This window comes from Aulonocara sp. 'chitande type north' Nkhata Bay, linkage group LG1, assembly GCF_057382095.1.
Source record: "Aulonocara sp. 'chitande type north' Nkhata Bay isolate Kocher_YH1m ecotype deep benthic linkage group LG1, A_spYH_male_GT1.1, whole genome shotgun sequence".
Taxonomy (NCBI): Eukaryota; Metazoa; Chordata; class Actinopteri; order Cichliformes; family Cichlidae; genus Aulonocara; species Aulonocara sp. 'chitande type north' Nkhata Bay.
The window spans coordinates 14,724,745-14,738,908 of NC_141344.1; the positions used below are offsets into that span (position 1 = coordinate 14,724,745).

The 14,164-nt window shown below is 38.4% G+C and overlaps 1 protein-coding gene across 6 annotated transcripts in view; it reads left to right on the plus strand.

The window, feature by feature from the left end:
* Positions 1 to 14,164, plus strand: part of ush2a (Usher syndrome 2A (autosomal recessive, mild)) — a 223,142-nt gene that overhangs the window by 115,917 nt on the left and 93,061 nt on the right. For all 6 annotated transcript variants that reach the window (XM_086282620.1, XM_086282377.1, XM_086282304.1 and 3 more), the window contains 5 exons: positions 2,263 to 2,420; positions 3,807 to 3,954; positions 5,241 to 5,396; positions 8,801 to 8,948; positions 10,329 to 10,471. In XM_086282620.1, coding sequence (XP_086138746.1) covers positions 2,263 to 2,420; positions 3,807 to 3,954; positions 5,241 to 5,396; positions 8,801 to 8,948; positions 10,329 to 10,471 — 753 coding nt within the window. The remainder of the gene's footprint in view (positions 1 to 2,262; positions 2,421 to 3,806; positions 3,955 to 5,240; positions 5,397 to 8,800; positions 8,949 to 10,328; positions 10,472 to 14,164) is intronic.

Sequence of the window (14,164 nt, forward strand, 5' to 3'; positions counted from 1 at the left end):
TTCTGTTTTCATCGTCCCACATCCTATAAATCAAAAATCAGTGCATGTATGTCTTCAGTCTAAGGACAGAATGCAGAATTCACCTGTAGGTAGAAAAGAAACATGGGGCATCCCAGTTTGTAGAGGTTAAGAAGTAACGTCTGCATTCTCTCTTGTGAACTGTTAATGCAGCTGTGTTGCATCTCTTTTACTTTTTCCCGATATCGTCCATGGCCTGCTAATTGTTGTTGTGTGTTCCAATGAAAATACACATTAATCAGCATAAGCTAAAACGCTGTCTGTGATAAAAGCACAGAAATACTCCCAAAGACGTGAAATGCATTATGAAATATGTTAGTAGTTACTGTAAAAGAGATTGGCCCCACTTTTTTAAACAGTTTATCTTGATTTCTGAATCGACATAGGTCAAGTCAGCAGATGTTTGCTTTGAAATGAACTCATGTGTTTTAATACAACTCTTAAAGGTAAGTAGTTAAATAGCCGTGAAAATACAGTAAGTTTAAGTAACATTATGTATGACATGGTGCACTGAAAATGATGTATTTATCGATAATCTCAAGGACTATATCAACAAATAGTATATCTCATGAAACCAAATTAATTAAGCGAAGAAAACCCCTTGATCCCCCTCCCATTTCACAGTCTCTTGACATACCACACACACTACCACATATTATCAAATGTTACTGTCATGCTCGTTAAAGTATGTGTAATTCCACAATGTGTGTGTGTGGAATGTGAATCGTGTGTGTTTTACGCTTAATGCCACATGAGTGCATTTTGCACCATAAACCCTGTGATGTGTGAGCATATTAGCCTGGATAAATTACTTAAAGCTTTTCTCAGTTGATGACAGAAATTTATAACAAGGGAAACACTTAATCATGATTACCCGATTATCTCGTGCTTAAAAAGCTTTAATTTTTGCTCAGAAAAGAAGAAGAGATCAGTACGTTTTTCCTCACTAACTCCTTTTTTTATACAAATGGATGGCAACAACCACGACGATGATGGTGATGGGTTCCAGAAGACCTAGATCCTATGTTATTTTCTCTTTCTCTCTTCCTTCCTCTCACTCTTTCTCCCCCCTTCTCCCCAATTCCGCAGGGATTTGTGGGGGATAATCCTCTCGGGGATTAGGTCGGGGCAACACGCAGACAAAGAGGGGAAATAAGCCTGTTATGCATTCGCTGCTTCATTTCCCAACCTGTCTTTATTACAGCCTATACTGATATGGGCTTATTCACACACACAAGCACATACAGATGTCCGCGCACATATGCACACGCTCTCACACGCATGTGATTGGCCACATTAAGAGCTCCCCAGATGTAGCTTGTGTCTGTGGGTTTTTTCGTGTCTTCGTTTTCCTGATAGGTGTGTATATCTCTATTGAGCAATAATAAAACCCACACATGATTAAAGCAGAATAGACTCTTAGTTCTTAGCGCTGATCTTTTGAGCCCCCTGTATGCATTTTTATTAAGGAAAAGCACATTTGGCACCTTACTGTTTCATTTTTTTATTAGGTGGATGTAATGTAATGTAATGATTGTGCTGGTGTGTGTGGGTATGGATACGTGTGTACAAACTACATATGTGCAGTTTGTCCGTGTGCAGGTTAGAGTGTGCACACCTATTTGCACCCTTATTTGTGTGTGTGTGTGTGTGTGTGTGTGTGCGCCCGTTCATCGTAGTACAACTGTCCTTCTTAGGGCTTTTATCCTCCTAACACTCATGGTTACATTTGTCATTTCAGTGCTGTTTCTATCATTGGATCACTCTACCTGACTGGCAGGTCTGCAGCCCCTAAGTCAGTTTTCATTTGCATTGTAATCCAGTGACCCAGACTGCATCCCGTCATAGTAAAGCTCTCTTTATGATTGTAATGCCTCACACTATGGATGCAGTATTATTGCATATGAGTGACCAATCCAAACAGAGTGTAAAACTATCTCAGTATAACTATCTTCTGAAAACCTACAGGAAATGATCTCGATGAAAGCTTGTAATGGTTATGATTAGTTGTGATACTTAACATCACTGTCTAAATCATTGCTCTTGGTCAGAGGTTATTCAGGGCAGGGGATGTGAGCAGAATGTGACAAGGAGCGGGAATTCCATGTTCAATAGACTTCTTTTATTGTAATAAATACTAAGGATTGTTAAGAAATGTCAGTTCTATTGTTGCCTGGGGTATTTTTTCCCTGTTATTTAAATTTTTATTCTGTCATGTTCTAATCAGATGTGTTCTTTTCCCAGGTATTATAACTAGCTACGGTCTCTGGCTGGATGGAGTTCTCATTTTAAACACCAGTTCCTCCCAGAGGTTCTTCTTGGTGGAGGGACTCTCTCCTTGGAGCCGGCATGTACTCAGGCTGCAGGCCTGCACAGCACAAGGCTGTGGCAAGGGACCGATGGTCAGTCAGTGTTATAGCATATAGTATAACAAACTGTAAGATGCTTTGTCATATAGTAATGCCTTATAAATAATTGTGTTGTTGGTGTTACTGACCGAATATTGGCTTTTGAACTTATTTTTAAGAGATACTTGAGAAAGATTTATATCCAGGGTATGGAAGTAGGCAAAACTGACCGGATCTAATGATCTGACAAAGAAAAAGGGAACAACGGGACTGTTATTGACACACAGGGGAGATTGGTGATGAGAGGTGGAATTAATTAAATTATGTGGGTAAGAAGCAGAAACAAAAGCAGGAAGTAACCACAGCTAGAAACATGAGAAAACTGAACTTTAAAGTAAAACCTCCAACAACTATCGCTGAAACACTGAAATATGAATACTAATTAAGATGATAGAGACAGTTGAACACAGAAGGCACAAGCAGAAAATAAAACAAGAAACAACTAAAAACTGGTGAGTACCACAGGGACCATGACATGAAACAGCAGAGTATTTTTCAACATGAATTCTAGTTTCTACCAAAAGTATGAAACACAAAACACAACATTACATTTTTGTCAAATACACCCGTCAAATTTAGCGTAGCAAAAGTTTTATAAAATTATGCATGAATTATTTTCATGAGTTTCATTAGCGCTTTAACTAATGCACAAAATCATATGTGGCAATGCCTGCACACACGTGTGTCTGTGTGTACGTGTGTGTCATTGGGAGTCATAAAGGTGATCGATTCTCTCGGCTCAATAACGAGGGTTGGTGTGGCCACGGTGACATTTGGTAGGAAATGCCACTTCATTTTCAACGACGCCTCTGACAACAGGCCATATTTTGGGGCACTTTTCCAATACAGATGCCATGTTTAGTCAAACACCAGGAGAACTGCTGACCTAGCAGAAAAAGAGAAGAGGAGGGTGGGCAGGTGAAGGAGGGTGAAACAGGATGAAGTGGAGAAGAGGAAGAGGTGATAGGATGGGCAGGAAAAGGAGAAAAGGAGTCGGAGAAGAAGGGAATTTCAGGCAAAAAGAGTAAATGATGAGGACAGAGTAAATGGCCAGAGCAAAGTGAGAGATGAGGTGGAAGGGAATCGAAGGCAGCAGAGGAGAGTCAGACAGGAAGAAATGAGACAGAAGAAGACTGTAATGATGAAAGAGGACGGAAAAATGGTGGCAGAGATAATGCCGGCCACTTGTGTAGAGTGGTTTCATCTGAAAATGCTTAGTTTTAACATTTCAGACAGGTTGTATCAGACTGAGAGAGGCATTATTTTCAGTTTTTTGTATTTCTCCAATAGCTGTTGGATGAATGAGTGTTAGTGGAGCTATGATAAAAATGCTACATATCTGTATTCTTCTATGCATTTTGATATCTGTGTTCTTCTAAGGTGGATGTGCGTACATTAGAGATGGCCCCAGAAGGTCCTATACTGTTGGAGCTGGCCAATCAGAGTTCAAGATCTCTCAGAGCACATTGGACAGCCCCTCCTAGAGCGAATGGGAACCTTAGCTACACAATATACTACAAAAGCAAAGGTAACAGCGAAAAGCTACATCTTTATCTTTACACATGCACAGGTCTCATATAGTATTTGCCAGGCAACAAACCCAACTTTATCTGTAAAACATTCACATCACAACTGTGGAAGTTGTAAAATGTGAAAGCCTCATTTTCTGAATAAAGATATGGATATGTTAATAATACACAGTCATTCCTACCGGGGTAAAAAGTAACATATAGATAGTAACATATCTGTTTTGCTTGAGACTCTGCCTATTGTGTAGACATATCCGCACTGTTTTTGGAGGGGTGGGGTAGGGTCAAAAAGGCTTTACAAAGACGTAAAGCCTTTTTATCAAGATAGAAATGGACATGTCAGTACAAATGCAAATTGGAATACACAATCACACTTCTCACTCACAAAGTCAGCTTGCACTGAAAGTCAGCCATGTAATGGGGAAGTAATCAAGAAGTAATCAGTATACAGTAGCATAGAAATGACAAGTTGTTGTTTCTTTTTGATACTGTGTCAATGATTTGAGGAAATGACATGGGAGTATAGACTATAAAAGTGGTATGAAGATAGGAGGAGGAACAAAGTCAAGTTGCAATTCAATAATAGTATAAAGAAAAAAGGGAGATGAGAAGCTCATATTTCCATAGATGGATTAGAAAAGACAGTAAAAACAATGTAAGATATGAGGAGCAGCAATACCACGGGGAGACAACAAAAGCAACAGATAGACTGGACATGGCGAGAAAAGAGAACACGCATATTCTCATTTTTTCAGTTACGCATATTCACAAAGTCTCTCCCTGTCATACACACTCACTGTCAGGCACTTTGATCTATGCCTCACAGAGAACCCAACAGATGAGTGGAGAGAAGGATAGAAGCAGTGTGGAAGGAAAAGAGAGACAGTGTTTCGCTCTAGTTGCCCATAACCTCCTGTTTCTTTGATACAAACGGCCTTCATCAATCCACACAGAATTACGTGTGTGTGTCTGTATAAATATATTGGATAGGCTTGCTTACTATGATTTTCTGATCCCTTTTCTTTGACTATCCTTGCATAACCTCAATATGGAGACCTCTCTCTTTCGATTACTCTCAAGTTAATCTCAGTGGGGGTTTTTCTCTCTCACGACCTCTCTCTCGTTCCTCTTTCCTTTTTCTTTCTTTTTTTATGCATCTCTTACAAGTCACTTTTCTGTCTTTAGAGTGGTAACACTAATAAAAAACATTCACTGTTTTTCATTATCTTTAGCTATACATTGCTTGGCCTAAGACCTTACATGTCTTTCTTTCTCTGTCTCTTAGATGGTGATGGTGCATTGGATGGAGGTACAGCAGCAGGCGTCTGGTTGTCTGTGACAGACCTGCAGCCTTACACTAGCTACAGCTTCTGGATCAGAGGCTGTAATACACAGGGTTGTATTGAGAGCCTGCCACTCAGTGTTACTACACTGCCAGCAGGTACTCACACGCCAAAGACTTTCTTATCATTATTAATTTGATCATTACTAGAACTGCATAATTTTTTCACTGTGTCACAGTTTCAAATATCATGATCATCCATCGAAAGGCTCTAAAGGTTTATCCAACAGGTGCTCTTCATTGCTTCAGTTTACATCGTTCTTGACCTGCTCTTAGCTGGTTACACAAAAACCTGAACTTGCTATGCTAGATCAGCAAAGTTTAGCAGGGGCACCAAGGAACTGTGTCACTCCTTTGAGCAAGAAACTCATATAGCGAAATGCTACTGCCTGGTGAGGTATAGTTCAGAGTAGGGGTGAGGGAACTCCAGGCCTCAAGGGCCAGTGTCCTGCAGGTTTTAGATATCACCCTGGGTCAACACACAAGAATCAAATGATTAGTTCATTACCAAGCCTCTGGAGAACTTTAAGACATGTTGAAGAGGAAATGCAGCCATTTAAATCAGCTGTGTTGGATCAAGTCTAAAACCTACAGGACACCGGCCCTTGAGACCTGGAATTCCCCACCCCTGGTTTAGAGACTTGAACTGCCTGAGTTTGAGTCCACTTCAGACCATTAACTGAGTATCATTGTCCCTACTCTCTCCCTGCTTTCATGCCCACTGTCTGCATTGTCTATTTAAAAAAGGCTGAAACTATCAAAGGTAGATTCTCATAGGTGCAGTTTTCTCATTGCTTTCAACATCCCTGCAATTTTTACCAAATTATTAAACATTATTTATTTTCTCAATAATGCTATTTGTTTTTTTCCTCATTTTTTTGCATTTTGAAATTATTTAATCCTTTAATTTAAGTCACAGTTGATCTACAACAAATTAAAATTAAAATCCTTAGAAAAAAAATGATGATAATAGTATGACTGTGGTATTGAAATTTTTCTAAGGTCTTAATTAAATGACTGTTCTAGTAGATTTGTTTCTCACGCCACACACAAAACATGAACTGTGGCGATATTTTTAAGATTACTTTGATTTTAATTGCTGTTCTTGTGAACTGGAAAGGTTTATTTTTATAGCTTGCTCTGCAAAGGAAAAAAAACAATTATTCACTGGAGTCGACATACACATCATTGACTTGACTTAATGATGTGAAAACATATTTCTGATTTACACAGCCTGTGTGTGTGTGTGTGTGTGTGTGTGTGTGTGTGTGTGTGTGTGTGTGTGTGTGTGTGTGTGTGTGTGTGTGTGTGTGTGTGTTTGTATTGTAATCGTGTAGAATAGAGACTGATTGTGCATACTGATAAATGTCAAAGCTGATCAGAGCAGTCTGGAGATAATTGTAACATGCACACACACATACAAACACACACACACACACACACACCTATAGACACACATTTTACCACTTTAGCTAATGTTATCAAAAGGGTTGAATATGTACACCCTTGCACATACCACACCCATGTCTTAGTGAGTCAACAACAAAAGACAGACTTAGGAAAGTTCTCCTGTTCAAGTTCAAAACAAAGGCATAAGAAAGTATAAATTTTAAATACCAGACGTTTCCTCTCTTTCTACCTCTATGCCTCTGGCATCTCTTTAGACTTCTATAAGGCAAACTGTCTTGATGCGTCCTTGTTCTATGAAAGAACAGAGAGAAGATAGCAGAGCAAGAGACAGAGGAGCTGAGGAGGAGGAGAGCAGAGAGAGAGAAGTGAACATAAAAGTGCATAGTTTAAAACGATTAGTGACACCTCTGATATTGTACCTACTAACACAGCATGAGAGAGACACAGGCTCACCAACAGTGTGTTTTGCGTGTGCATATCTGTACGTATATGTGTGTGTGTGTGTGTATGTCAGAGAAGCAGGAATCATCTTTTGATGAATTAGCTAAATACACACACTCAAGGAATGAACTGGGTCATTAAAAAATCCACTGAATCTCTGAATGCAAATCAGAGGGTCATTTTAATCTAAATCTAAGTTCAGGTGTATCGTATCAATTCAGTAATTTGTTAAATGCTTGTTTGACTGTAAAAGAGCAGGATCTCCATTTCCGCGCTTTCCGTGTATTTTCCTACTAATCGACTGCTCACTCCATTCTGATAGCATTGTGGTGCCTTTCGAGTGACAGGATGTTCACTTGACCTATCCTAATTTGCTTATAATGCTGCCTCTTGAAACTCAGCAGGCTTTTACCCAACTACTGTTGATCTAAAATGAAGACGTGTTTTTTCAGGTGTTTTTTCATAAACACGGGTAAAATAAGAGCAGCCAATTTAGTCTGGTTTGAAATGGAGAGCAGACAGCCTACGAGAAGCAGTCATTAAGTCAAGTGCAGGTGATTGTTTGCACAGTTGTAGGAGAGGTCGACTAAGACTGGTGGTACAGAATATATAAGGTTGATAAAAACTGATTAGAAATAAAGGCCAAAGTTGGTATTAAATAGCCAATTAAGGTAATCCTCTGATATCTGTTGTGTTACACTCATATTTTGTTTTCTGTTTCTTAGTTTTCTGTTTTCCAAGCTTCCTTTCCTCTAAGGACTTAGTAAATCTTGTGAGCGAGAACTGGATAAGGATAGTGACACAATTGCAAACATAGCCACAAATAAGCCTTTAAAAAAATGGACAAGTCACATCTGACACACATACATGGTGATTCTTTAGTTGTTTTGTTTTTTGTTTTTAAAAAGGGCTTTTGTGTCATGTTTTTAAAATCGATGTGCTTTGTGTATGCATTAATATAATGAATGTATACTAGAGGGTTGAGTTATGTTGATGGACCACCACTAAATTATTCTGAATCCACATTGAAAGTGTTATTTTAGGCTTTTCTCACACATCGTGTATGCCTGTGTGCAGTTGTAACAGCCATCTTTAGAATAAGATGTCTTCAGCAATCAGTCTTGTTGAAGTGGACATCGCACAATTTTTGATTGAAGGGTCACTTTATACATCGGAGGGCCTGCTCTTATTTCACATAGTCAACAGTGCAGTCACTCTGATTTCCATCATGTACTTGTTGTTTGCAGCTTATCTCATTTTATTCTGTCTTTGCACAAATGTTCTGTGTTTCTGTTCAGCTATCATATTGATTCTGGCTTGTTTACTGATTTTCCAACACTAAGACTTTACTGTCACACTGAGCTAAGAAGACGTGGACTTTGTGGATTTAATGCAGTGTGTGTATTTGTATGAATGTGAGAGTGATGAGTATATCTGGTTGTGCTTTTTATACTCCACACTGTGAGAGGTGTCATTGCGTTACAGTGAAGTTGATCAGTTAGATGAAATGGACTTTTTATGTTTTTTTTGTTTTTTTTTCTTACTCTCTAAATGTCTAATCTTTTCATTTCACCGACTGACTTCCTCCATATTTTTGTACTCCCCTGCTCCTTCTTCTTGTCTTCTTCTCAACATACTTTCTTCCTTCTTAGCCCCTGATGGATTGTCACCTCCAACTCTAGCCCATGCAACTAATGCCAGTCTGAACGTGTCCTGGTCCGCCCCTGTCAACTCTAATGCACCAGGCCCACTCTACTACAGTCTGCAAATGAGGACATCCCCACAGAGGCCTATCATAAGGTGAGAGACACCATAAAATGCAGAGTCAAAGCAGATGGACAAGTTTGCAAACCGTTTTCCACAATGCATAAAAGTTTTCTGAGAAGAGTAGCAATAAAGTAACTGGACACACACACAACAAAGTACACATATTACATACTCTAAATATCAGAAAATGTGCATGTGCACATAGCCTACACATGCACATATAAAGGAGCACATTATACAGCACAACTGTGAATATGTCACTTCAGTAGGACATAACATCAGAAATCCAGAGAGGGAATGACAGGATGTAGAGTCAGAAAGACAAAAAAAACCAAAGACATGGAAGAGAGAGGGAGACACGGGCAAAGAAAGTGTGATAGAATAAAAAGAGGGAGAGAGGGTGTGCATCTGATATGTATTCATTACATGCTTCCTGACAACAAATTGCAATTTAATCCAAGAAGAGGAGGCTCTCATTCTGTGGTAATAAATAAATGACTAGCTACATGTATTATATATCAGACAGCCATGCCCTCCTCCTCCTCTGCTATGGAAATCTCATTGTTCTCTGATTTATTCATTCATTCATCCCTTCTATCCATCTGAAGCTAAATGGTCAACGGTCGCTCATTTATGACAATATTCTTTTACTTTGTCCTAGATTCCTTTGTATGATTATATGATGGGCCAGGTAAGGCATGGGAATAAGATAAAAGGCTATGGAAAAAACTGTACATAATGCATAGGCAGCCAGTGTTTAGGAACCCTATGAAATTTGGGCATTATTATAATGTTTTACTTAAAATATATTTGAATTTACACTTTGGAATCTATTTAAGAAACAAACCATTTTTTTTAAGTATAATGAAATTGTTTTTTTCAGAAACCTTTTGCTTTGACACCTGTAACTTTTCCCACTGAAGTATGAATTACATACTTTGTGACTATTCAGATCCTTTTTTTTTTCACTTCTCACATGCACATCTCTCTGGCCTTAAGTGTACGCTAAAAGGGATTTAATAACTACGTACAATGTTGACATGATTAACCTAAGGAACGTAAGAAGCTGTCCGGTGCTGAATCTCTCTGATGAAGCATTAAAGAGTAACATTTGGTCTAAGGTAGAAAGTATGGTGTTGCATATGTTTTTATTTAAAAAAAATGGTAACTCCTGCAACAGTAAAGCTTTGCTAGTAATTCAGGAAATTTTCCAGATTGGTTTCTTCATCAGAAAATCTGAAAATGAAGTTTTGTAACATCAGATTTGTGTCCACTAAAACACAAGAGCATGCAAAGTGCAAGATCAGCATATTTAAATCTGCTGTCACTCTGTGACCACCAGGTAACAGAGCACATCACAGACCCAAATACATGTCCATGAATGAATTTGTGCTTGTGTCCATCCACTTCTAGGCTTTTGGAAAATGCAACAGACACCTTTTCCTATTACTTAGAGGGCTTATCACCATACACGCCTTACCTGTTTAGAGTGGTGGTCTCGCATACACACGGGAAGACGGCAAGCCTCTGGACAACCCTTCGCACTGCAGAGGACAGTAAGTGGACATACTCACACACACTAGTGCCCAAAACATTTTACATAGATTTGTACAGACAGCTTCAATGCGCATAAACTATGCAAATATAATTTAAAAAAATAAATAAATGTTTCCAATAAATAACCATGAAAACAGTAATAATTTCTTTAAATAAACATGTTACGGGTCAGTGAAACTGCTGTACTGCTTTTTTGTAGGTTACCTATTGGTACTGGTTTCTGGTATTGTTTTGTTGTATTTCAAGGTGTATCTTGTGTCAAGTCCTTCCAAGTTGTGCGACTGACTGCGAAGTGGTTGGCAGTGATAGGCTTCTGCGGTCCACCTGTTTTGCTGTGTTAAAGTTAAACTCAAGGAGTCTGACAGATCATTAGATGATCATCTAAGCAATCGACTCATTAGACAATAAACATGTGGCTTCGGCTTAGTTCTCTTTTTTGCGACTCCCTCCAAGGTTTATTTTATAAAAGTATAAATGTTTTTTCAGTGGAGGTATGAAATGAGAGGGAGAGAGAACAACTAAAGCTGCAGAAGGTGGTGAAAACACGGGCTCAAACAGCGCTGGGTGAAACACACAGACATGGGGAGTTTCACATACTGTAAGGTGTGTGTCTGTGTGTGAGTGACCTAGCCAGTGTCATTGTGGGCTAATTGCTGTAATAGAATCATATTAGCCACTGGAACAGCCTCCTCAGTGCAAAGTTATAAATTAATTAGTACCACGCTATTATCACATACATTATCATTAAGCAGGTGAGATTTGCATACATTGATACGCACACAAACACAAATGTGTACAAAACATGTATGTGTAGTGTACGTATACATACGCAGTGACACGAAGACAAGTGCAGTTACACATATACCATGACATACCATGCACGCACACACCTATTCATACACACACAACTGCAGCCATTTAGGATGCATTAAATTATGGCCCTGCGCTTTTCTCATTGCTATGCAGAATTGAATTCCCTCTAGCAAACACACACTCACATGCACTCACACACACACAGGGCTTTTGTTACACTTGTTTTTGTTGCACTCGTGTTTCTGTTTGTGTCTTGACTATTAATGCAAGAATGAAAACATTCTTAGTGTCTCTCTGTCTCACGCTGAGAACGTATGTGTCATGCACATGCATAAGTCCTTGGCCTTCTCATCGATAACAGACCTCCTGATGCTCAGTTACGACACTTCATGCAGAGATGCAACACAAGGCTTTGGGATGCTACCTAAACTGCACCCAGTTGCCACAAAGATCAGACAGATTTGTGTATTTATTTTGACAATAAGCATGTATGTAATGGAGCAATCTCTTTGCACTAATGATACCAGCCATTTATAAGCATTTATTCCTGTTCACGACTTTTGGTGTCATATTGGATTCAAGTAATTATTAATAAATAAATGTCACATTTGACATGAATTTTCAATTCTGCATCCTTTAAATGTAAAAATGTACATTTTTAAAATATTCATTAAAATTGTTTTACCATAATAATGAATACAGAATAGGTGTAAAAGTTCTTAATAAAAAAGGGATTTAAACCTATGATGGGAGCAAGCCACATTCAGGCAGATTGGATTTCCCTTACACTGATGTGTAATTTGTCACCGTAAACCATCTTCTTATCATCCTAGCAGGGAAAGAAAAGAGGGGCTACATTCTCTGCTTAATCTCGTCTCTCTCTCATACAAGAATAAATGACAACCTTTTGCATTTCATTTGGTGATGTAACGTATAGTAAGGCTAATAGTTTGAATTTTATATTTGTTGTCCTGCATTTGTGGAATTCATACACGCAGCGTTCATTCTGACATAAATCTCAAATCTGAACACAGCGACAGACATATAAACATTCACTGAAAGTCACACACACATTCACACAGTCGCTCAAGTGACATATACTGTACATTTGATCTTAACACACTCAGTCATTCTTTATAGAGTGGTCCTTTGGGTTTATCCTTTTGAAGGAGATCATTCTAACCTGATCTCTATGTGCAAGTGTGAGCTGTAACCTTGTAAGTTTTTCACTTTGGCAGAACACTGTATATAATATAGCGTGTGTCGACACGAACCATTTTTAACACTATGGATATGATCTCACTTTATCCACATTTATATACTGTTACTTCTTTCTCTTACTTCTTAATTTCTGGGGTTTTTTCTGTCTTTTTCTTCTTCTGTTGTAATTCCTTTTCCTTTCTCCTTCTTTCTCTTTTTTTTACATTTTTTACAGAATTGTTTCACTTTTTGAGGGTGATCAAGGAAAAAATAGCATAAAAAAGGGGTGAAAAAGTAAAGAGAGGAAAAATAGAAAGAGAAGAAGGTAAAATGAGTAACTGAGGGGAAGAGTGAAGAAAGGAGAAGGCTAATGATAGAACAGAGAAAGAGAGAGAGACTCGTGCTTCCTCCTTTCCTTTTTATCATTCCATTAAAGTTTTATATCTATCTTTTTAATGTAATTTGGTCCCTATGAATTCCTGCTGCTGCAGAACAGACAGACGGCTCCTGTGAACATAAACTCTAGCTGTGTTGGACAGCTCCCTTTCCTCTGTCTACTCCCATGTTCACACCAGCTAAGTGATCTAAGAGTGTGTGTATGTGTGTGTGGGTGTCTGTGTGTGAGTGTGTCATAGAGCGTTATTGTGAGAGTATGACTAAAGAGCCATTTGAATAAAACGATCTTGACCAAGTAGTCTTAGAAATGAAAAGTGCACATGTGTGAACAAAAACATTAAACAACAATAGAGGTTTTTAAACCCTTCGCTGACCCTTAAAAATGCATCCCTTTAGAGCCCTGGGGACCAAAAATGGTCCCGCCCCAAAAGTGCAATAAAAAGATTATATATTCATATTTATTTCCACTTTAAATTGGTCAGTCTTTTAAAACTACTTCTCCCTGAAATATTCATATAAAGTTTTAATTATATTTTCATTGTTTTAACCCTTTAAATCCCAGTTTTATTACATGAGCACCCTGTTTTTTTTAGCCCCAAAAAACAAAAAACTAAATATTTTCCAAAAAAAACATTTGAAGTAATATTTGTTTGTTATTATAATTAGGCCTTTAGATGGAGCAAAGATTGGCACCAACAGTCATTTCGATCGCCTTTTATTTTTTTTGCAGGAGCGCATTTCATAAAATGCACACACTATCGGTCCTAATCGACCACGCCCAAAAAAGTGCTATAAAAAATTTATATATTAATATTTTATTCCACTTTAAATTAGCCAATCTTTTAGACCTACTTCTCCTTGAAATATTCATGTCAAGTTTTAATTACATTTCGCGGATTTTAACCCTTTATATCCCGGTTTCGTCACATGAGCGCACTGCTTTTTTGCCCCAAAAAACATAAAACTTGAATATTTTCCAAAAAAAACATTTGAGGTAATATTCAATTGTTATTATAATTAGGCCTTTAGATGGACTAAAGATTGGCACCAACAGTCATTTCGATCGCCTTTTATTTATTTTTTTCAGGACCAGAAAATGGTCTCCAGGCGGCAAATGCTCCTCCTCTAGGCCGAAATAAGTGCATGTTGCCGGGGTAAGTCGCGACGATCACCGGGGCACGATCACCGGGGACTGCTTTTTCCAGCCCACACGTCCGATACCACGTGACAACAAATACGTCATTTCCTGTTGACTAAAAAAAAAAAAAAAAAAAAGCACCCTC